This window comes from Antrostomus carolinensis, unplaced genomic scaffold, assembly GCF_000700745.2.
Source record: "Antrostomus carolinensis isolate BGI_N321 unplaced genomic scaffold, ASM70074v2 scaffold29541, whole genome shotgun sequence".
NCBI classification, from domain to species: Eukaryota; Metazoa; Chordata; class Aves; order Caprimulgiformes; family Caprimulgidae; genus Antrostomus; species Antrostomus carolinensis.
Genome location: NW_010292522.1, coordinates 1 through 7,941, shown reverse-complemented (window position 1 = coordinate 7,941; position 7,941 = coordinate 1). Strand labels below are relative to the sequence as shown.

Here is a 7,941-nt window from a genome sequence, read left to right as displayed (position 1 = left end):
AGGTGGGAGAGGGGGGAGCCCCTGGCTCGTGTGATGAGAGGGGGATGAAGCCATAAGCTGTTAAGCCACCGCAAAGCCCCTCGCGTTCTGGCCCCGTTATCACCGACTCCTGCTCACATCTGCTCCTGGCGTTATTTTTAACGGGGTATTAAGGACTTTTGGGTCCTGAAGCAGAAGGGGGCTCTGCTTGTGTCCCCCCGAAATCAGAAGCCACATTTTGAGGGCTGCAGAGGTGCCCATGAGACACTAACACCAGTCCTGCTGCTATTGGGAGGGAGAACATGACCCCCCCCGGATCATCCTCCCCTCCACACCCACCCATCAGCTTTGCAGAAGGTCCCAGTGCTGGTCCCAGCAAGCTGGTGGCACTGGGGAAAGGCTGGAGGGGAAACCAGGCAGGAACAGAGGGATGCTGCCAGGGATATAAAAAATAAAGAGAGATTTATTAGCGTTGAGTCAAGTGCAGCCTCAGCGCAGTTTTACACACAAAAACTGTGTAAATGGTGGGAGAAAAATTCAGAGGAGACCTGGAGGGCACAGGGAGAAGAGACCCCGAGCAAGGTTAGGTTAAAAGGGTATTAAAAAAAAACCCCAAACAAACAAAAAGAAACATCAGATAAATTATTTACAGTTCAAATTGATGACACGTAAGAGGAGGCTGAAGGCTCACGAGCTGAGAGAGCAAGAAAAGGGGCTGAGATGAGACCCAGGCCCCGAGCGGGTGTTTCAGCGGCGGGATGGGCTGTGGGGCAGCGTTTACCCACAGCCAGGACCTTCCTCCAGCATCAAGTTCTGCTTCGAGGTGGGAGCTGTGGTGGGGTGAAGCCTCGGTGCTGTGGTGTGGCCCCTGCTCCCGTGACAGGAATTCATCAGCATTTCCAGTGGAGAAAGGCCAGGGAGATTGAAGGAACGAGATTCACCCTTTTTCTGGGTGTTTCTGCTAAAAATCACCCAACTGGTAAAACCAGAGACACACGGAGCTGCTGAGGTGCACGGGGGGCATCGCTGCTGTCCCAGCCGGGCTGGGGGCTTACAGGACGGCTCCAGGGGGCCACTGGGGGAGGTTTAGATTGGATATTAGGAAAAATTTATTCACCAAAAGGGTAGTCAAGCATTGGAACAGGCTGCCCAGAGAGGTAGTGGAGTCTCCTTCCCTGGTGGCATTTAAAAGACGGGTAGATGAGGTGCTCAGGGACATGGGTTAGAGGTGGAATTAGCAGAGTTGGGTTTATGGTTGGACTCGATGATCTTAAAGGTCTTTTCCAACCACTGTGATTCTGTGATTCTATTCCTGTGCTGGTGGCCTCTCCTGGAGCACGTCGTCAAGGGCAGAGAGACTCACACAGGCTGGTGGCAAGAAGGGAATCCCACCGCTGGAGACCCCAGCACCACACAGCTTTCGGTGCCGCTGCCCCCGTAACTCCAGAAGAGATCTGCTCCATTTACCAGTATGGGCAGTTTTCTTGCCAGTGCCTTAAACCCCCTGGAGAGACCTGAGCTGAACTGTGTTCCTCCAAATCATGACCCACCAGCAAAGACTCCGGAGCCGAAAAGAGGATGCAGCCCCAGTGTGGATGTGTGAGCTGGTGGAGTCCAGCCCCTCTCCCAGCCCGGAGCCGTTTCTGAAGAGAACACCAACAGGGGCACTGGACGTGCTCATCATGGCTCTGAACACCACGAGCAGCACCCGCAGGGGATGGGTTTCAGCCTGGCAGCCTGGGGCACCCCCATTTCACACTGGAAGAGCTTCCTGGGTCTGAAACAGCACCCAGGGAATGCTGCCCTGCCAGCACCGCCGGCCGAGCTACAGCCTGGCCAGATTCTTCCTTCTGTGAAGAAACTCCTTCCTGGGCTCAGATCTTCTGCAGGAGGCCCTGAGCCACCCTCTGTCTCCTGCAGTGACACTATGCAACTTGCCATTTTCTTCTCTTCATCGTTTCCTCATCTTCATCTTCACCATTTCCTCATCTTCACTGTCACCCTCACTGGCACACAAGGCTAAAAAGAATTTAACAGGGGAAAAAAAGACAGCCCAGCCTTGAGCTGCCTGGAGAACAGGTCACCCAGCAGATGATCCGGCCTCTCCAGGAGCAAATTGATCTGGAGCAAAGCTGCTGATGGGCAAGCACGTGGGAGGGTGAAAGGTGGGCACAAGGGTAGGAAAGAGCTTTTGCCAACTTGTTGGATCCAATTAGTCAAAAAGAATTGAAAAGCTCAGCAGGAGCCCAGCACGGGGCCAGGACCACTCTCCTCACCGAGCAGCTTTGCATCACCACACAGCAGAGCCCTGCTCTGCTGGGGAACAGGCTGCGGAGCTCAGCTTGAGCTCAGGCCTCCTGGGCTTCCCCTGCCTCGCGCTCTGGGTTTGCCACACGGCTTTGCCAGGCCAGTGGCCACGGGGAATTGCACCCACTGTGCCCTCAGCTGGAGACAGGCTGGAGTCACGCGGCTTTGATCCACTCTCCCCTCTGGTCAGTGGGAACATGGATCAAGTTTGCAGCTCAAGCCTGTTTCTGGTCCCTTCAACTGACCTTTGCACCACCATGGGTGAAGGTCAGGAACCTGGGGCAGATGGGACTGTTCCCCCTTGCACCTTGGCTTGCTAGGAAGGCCACTGGGACCACTGGTGGCAAATGGTGCTGTTCTGAAGAGCACATCCCCTCACAGAGGGGGAAGAGACTGCATCATCCTGGGACGCAGCCACGAAAGCGCTGCAGAGCCCTCGTGACACCTTGGCCTGTGGATCTGGCACACAGAGGGCTACTGCCTCTCTGTCTTGACGTGGTCTCCAATCATCCTCCGGTGATACGTGGCCAGGAAGATGTCATTGTCTCGGGGGCAGTCATAGTGGCAGGAGCACATCTTGATGAACATCATCTTCCTCTGGAAGAAGTCCCCCTCGGGGCAGCGGAACTCCACCTCCGCGGTGCTGGTGACGTAGGGGGTGCAGCAGCGACCGTCCGAGAACCTGCCACAGAACTTGGGCCGGTAGGAACGGGTGCTGGTGCAGCCCGAAAACTCAAAGTGGAGGCTCTGGCGTGGCTTTGGGGTCCTCACACACTTCTTCCCCTTCTAGGGAGAGAGCAGATGGGTTAACAAGGACATGACAATCAAACAAAAGCTCCACCTACACCTCTGCTCCATCTCCACCGCTGGGCAATAGGACACAGAAAACCTGCAAGCACTGAGCAAACCCTGTGAGATGGGCTCGTGCCTGACAAGCACCTTAACGAGGTTGTCCCTGACGTCATGGTGTTGTGTCCCCTCTCCCCAAGCCCAGTACCTTGGTTTTCTCCGTGGAGAAGTTGCAGGGCCGGACCATGCAGAGCCGGGTCTCCTTCTCCAGGCGGCACTGGGGGTTGTCGTTGGTTACTCGGGCAGAGATGCCCATGCCGCAGCTCTTGGAGCAGGCGCTCCACTCGGTGGTCTGCACCAAACAGTTCTCCTGCAGGTTATTCAGCTCTGGCTCATGTGCTGGATCCTCCCGGAAAACTGAGCCACGTGGAAGAGACACAAGGCAAGGTTCAGGGCTTGGGAGAGAGTGTGGCAGCTCGGTGGCTGCTCCCAACTTGGTCTAACTCTTCAGGGACAGTAGCAAAGGTCTGATCCATCCCCCGAGCTCCTCAGCCTCTCAGCAGGAGGAGGACACAGGCAACCACGGGGTCATCTCCTACCACAGCCCAGCTCCAGCCAGTTCTGCTGTGGTATCAGCGGCTGTGTGAACCTCCCTGCAGCATCACTAAGGTCTCACCTTAACAGGTCTGGAGTTCAACACCTGGTACCTGCACCATGGTGCACAAAGTAAGCAGCCACCACCAGTTCCAAACCAGATGTGACTCAGGGTCCCAAGCCAAAGGCAGTTCAGATCCACCCCTACCCCCAGCAAAGAGCTCCCAGCCCTGTCACACCTGCCCACCACTCACCCGCCATGGCTGTTTCGAAGCGGTTTTCCTCGCTGCCCTCCTCGCAGATCCACTCTTCACAGCACTTATTGCGAAACTTCACCCTCCGAGGGTTGGGGCACTCGGGGGACGGCAGCCGCAGGTCATCGGAGCAGAGGGGGATGCAGCCGATGGCCCCGTCCATGCAGATGCACTGCAGCTTGCAGGTGGGCTGGAAGCTCTCCCCATTGTGGTAGATCTTGCCCAGCAGGTCACAAGTCGCACCCTCGTGAGCTGTGGGAAGGGGAAAGAGGAGAAGCTGAGCAGATGGTGTGGGGCTGGCAGCACAGGCTCTGCCTCGGGGGTCACAGGGCTCCTGATCATAGAATCATAGAATCCCAGACCGGTTTGGGTTGGGAGGGGCCTTAAAGCTCATCCAGTTCCAACCCCCCTGCCGTCAGCAGGGACACCTTCCACTAGACCAGGTTGCTCAAAGCCTCATCCAGCCTGGCCTTCAACACTTCCAGGGAGGAGCAACCACAGCTTCTCTGCCCAACCTGGGACACTGTCTCACCACCCTCACACCAAAGAATTTCTTCCTCACATCTCATCTCCATCTCCCCTCTGCCAGTTTCAAACCATCACCCCTTGTTCTGTCACTCCCTGCCCTTGGCCAAAGTCCCTCCCCAGCCTTCCTGGAGCCCCTTCAGGTACTGGGAGGCCACTAGAAGGTCTCCCTGGAGCCTTCTCTTCTCCAGGCTGAACAGCCCCAACTCTCTCAGCCTGTCCTCACAGCAGAGCTGCTCCTGCCCTGGCATCATCCTCGTGGCCTCCTCTGGACTCGTTCTAACAGGTCCATGTCTTTCTTGTGTTGGGGGCTCCAGAACTGGACACAGAACTCCAGGTGGGGCCTTATGAGAGCAATGAGGGACAAGTGTCCCCATGCAGACCCTCCCCTGCTCTGCCATCCCAGCAGAAGTTGGCACATTTAGTGTTTAGCTCCCTGGACCACAGGCTATTCCTGACATTGGTTTTTGGAAGCTGGCTCCAGCTGTGCCAGACCTCCCAAAGTTCTCTAGGAAAATCTCTTCTCCACTTGGATGAGCTACTAAGTGGGACTTTGTCTTTACAGCTTGAAAACAGCCTGTTCTGCAGTCAGAGATCTTCCCGGGCAGCCCTCACTCCAGTTTAGGGAGATGTCCTGGTCTAAGTTCATCTGGGATTTTTACCATGAAAATCTTAATTTCTCATTTAAAGGCAGGAAGGACAGTTGTGATCTTCCAGTCTGATTTTCTGCACAGCAGTGATCTGAGACTCTCCTAAAATCCTTGTATCAAAGCCAGACGTTGTCGTGAATACGAAGCACTTTCATCAGAGAGCTGTCCAGTCTTCATGTGAAGTCTTTGAGCTGGAAACTCCTCCATACTCTTGAGTAAATAATTCCAATGATTCAGGCACCTTAACTCTACAAACATACACCTCATTTTCAATCTTAATTCGGCACCTTACACCTGCTGGATGTTATTACACTTACATTTAACCTTCAATCATCAGCTCTCAGCTGTATCAGTGCCTACAGACAGGACTAGGAAGCTCATGGGACCTCTAAAGATCACAAGAACTGGGGGAGAAAAAGAAAACAACTTATAAAAACTTCTCATCAGAATCACAGAATCGTGCTGGTTGGAAAAGACCTTTAAGATCACTGAGTCCAACCATAAAGGAGACATCTTCTACAGGTTAAATTTATTATTTAGAATAATAAAAAATAATGGTATGTGATCCTGGCACTGCCAAGCAGTGCAGTTCCACCCTGTCTCGGGGTGGTGCGAGTGGTTCAGCTGCCGGAGCGTTTCCAGACATGCCACGTGCCGTGGCTGAACACTTCCCAGAGCCTCTCCATCAGCTTTCCAGCCCTCACATCTTCCTGACTATTTTGAAAAGCTTGAATTAAAAATAATGGTCAGCTCCTGGCAGAGAAATCTTGTTTTTCAAGAGAGAACAGGAGACTGAGGAAATACTTTTTTTTTTTTCTCCTCTCCACCAAAATAATTTTTTTCATGCTTTAAAAATAGCTACTAAACAACCAAAAAAAAAAAAACCAACCAAAAATATTTTCCTTTTCTGGCTGAAAAGAGGCAGCAGGATTAACTCAGAGAAAACAGCTCTGCGTTTGGATTTACCTGGCTCAGTAATTCTCATGTTCTACACATACACTGTTTTGCAAACGAGTTCTTCAGCTATTTCCCGCCACGTGCCATGGCCAGCAGTAGGATACACCTCTCGAGCACAAAATGCCAATCTCTAGTGCAAGGCAGGGAGATTTTGGGGTGAGATTTTCCAAACAGTGAAATTTTCTACTTTCCAGTAAAAGTCCAGATTGCTGATATTTACCCACAGGCACTACAGGACTATAGGATGTCACCTAAAAATGTCACAGGAGCAAAGGAGAGTCCCAAACCCTGACTCGTGACTTTGGAAACATCCTTCAGTGCAGGAGGAAGTAGGTTGTGTGTGTGTCGATATCCGGGAATCTGCTGGCTCGTGGAGCTGGCACAGATCTCACAACGTGATGCTGGATGAAGCTCCAAGCGCTGCAGGGGATTCTGACGAGGCCGTGGGTTTGCTGGGAGGTCTGCAGGGCTGAAAGGAGCCACAAGAAAACCACACGATAACAGAACATCCAGCTCTCACCTAAACAGATCCCGCTGCCTCTGTGGATTTTGGAGAAGTCGCAGTAGAGTCCCTTGTGATGATCACAGGGTTTCTGCAGGGAACAGAGCTCGCCAAGCTGCCTGGCACACACCTTGCAGCAACCACAGGCATCCAACACATGGCTGGTGCCAGCGGGGCACTGCAGAGGCTGGGAGGGACACTGGCATGGGTACGTGCAGGCCTGTGGTTCTACCTGGAGGGCAAACAAGCCATGGAGAGAATGAGTCTCCTGCAAGTCAGCCAGGCAGAGAAACGAACAAAAACAATTCTGCTTCAAGCACAGACACCCCATCAGGAGGAGCACGGACCAACTTCACCCTCCACCGCAGAGCCATGCAGCAGAGGACCTGTGTGCAGCTCCCAAGGACTCACAAGACAAATCTTTTTCTCATCCTTCACTCATCTGGAGCTCAAGGGAGAAGCTGAGCCAAAACAAACAGGACAAGCAGTAGCTTGGAGTCCCATGCACAGTTCAGCCCCCCACTTCCCTGGAAGCAATAAACCAGTAATTATTAACAGTTAGCAATTCCCAGCTCTTACGTAGCACTGCTCAGGAGAAAACACTGAAGCACTCTGCAGCAGCAGCATCAGACCCGGCCTGAAGATGAAAAAAGCAAAGGTGTGTAGCAAAAAGGACTTGCCCAAAGTCAGCCAGCGCTGGAAACGCACCCAAAGGCTCCCATTTTGTCCCCTGGATCTCGTCCTTTCTTCGTTACTCCCACCCCTCTCCTCCCCCCCCCCCTCCCCTCCCCTCCTCTCCTCTCCTCTCCCCTTTCCAGGGAATGCAGCGTAACCAGCCTTCCTCAGAACCTCCTGAATCTACAGCTGCCCCACTCGGTAGGGTTTCAGAAGTGCTGGCCACCTCCTGAAATCCACCCTTGGCTTTTATGCCACTTCAGATGCTAATCAGGCAACGTCTGAAGGAGGGTCACTCCGTGAAACCCAGGATGCTTCAGACACTCCCGTGACTCAATCTGTGGCATCCCTGTCCTGAACCAGCCTGGAACAGATACCCAAACCTGAGCACATCTAGAGCTGAGGCTGGTGTAAGATGTAAAACCACAACCATGAAAGATGCAGAGCACATGGTCTGGAAAGATCCTCTTGTATCTCCTCAGAAACATCAGTGTGCTACATCACATCAGCTTCTGCCCACTCCAATTCTCCAGGCAGTTCAGAGGGATGTGAGAGCACCACTCCACTCTGCAGCGCTCGGATGCTGCACGCTGCTGGCCATGGGTCAGCCCCCACCCCAGGGGCAGCTGCTGCCGAGGCTGATACAACCCCTCCATGTAGATGATCATAGAATCATCAAATGTTGTGAATTGGAAGGGACCCACAAGGA

At 53.4% G+C, this 7,941-nt stretch overlaps 1 protein-coding gene across 1 annotated transcript; it reads right to left on the bottom strand.

Annotated features, from left to right (window-relative positions):
• Nucleotides 1–2,760: 2,760 nt before the first annotated feature.
• On the bottom strand, nucleotides 2,761–6,789 carry LOC104517996 (connective tissue growth factor; the record flags this gene model as incomplete). Its single annotated transcript, XM_010177002.1, has 4 exons — nucleotides 2,761–3,072; nucleotides 3,284–3,492; nucleotides 3,924–4,175; nucleotides 6,576–6,789. Coding segments are annotated over 4 exons (987 nt in total), but the record flags the coding sequence as incomplete, so codon positions are not given.
• Nucleotides 6,790–7,941: the final 1,152 nt, after the last annotated feature.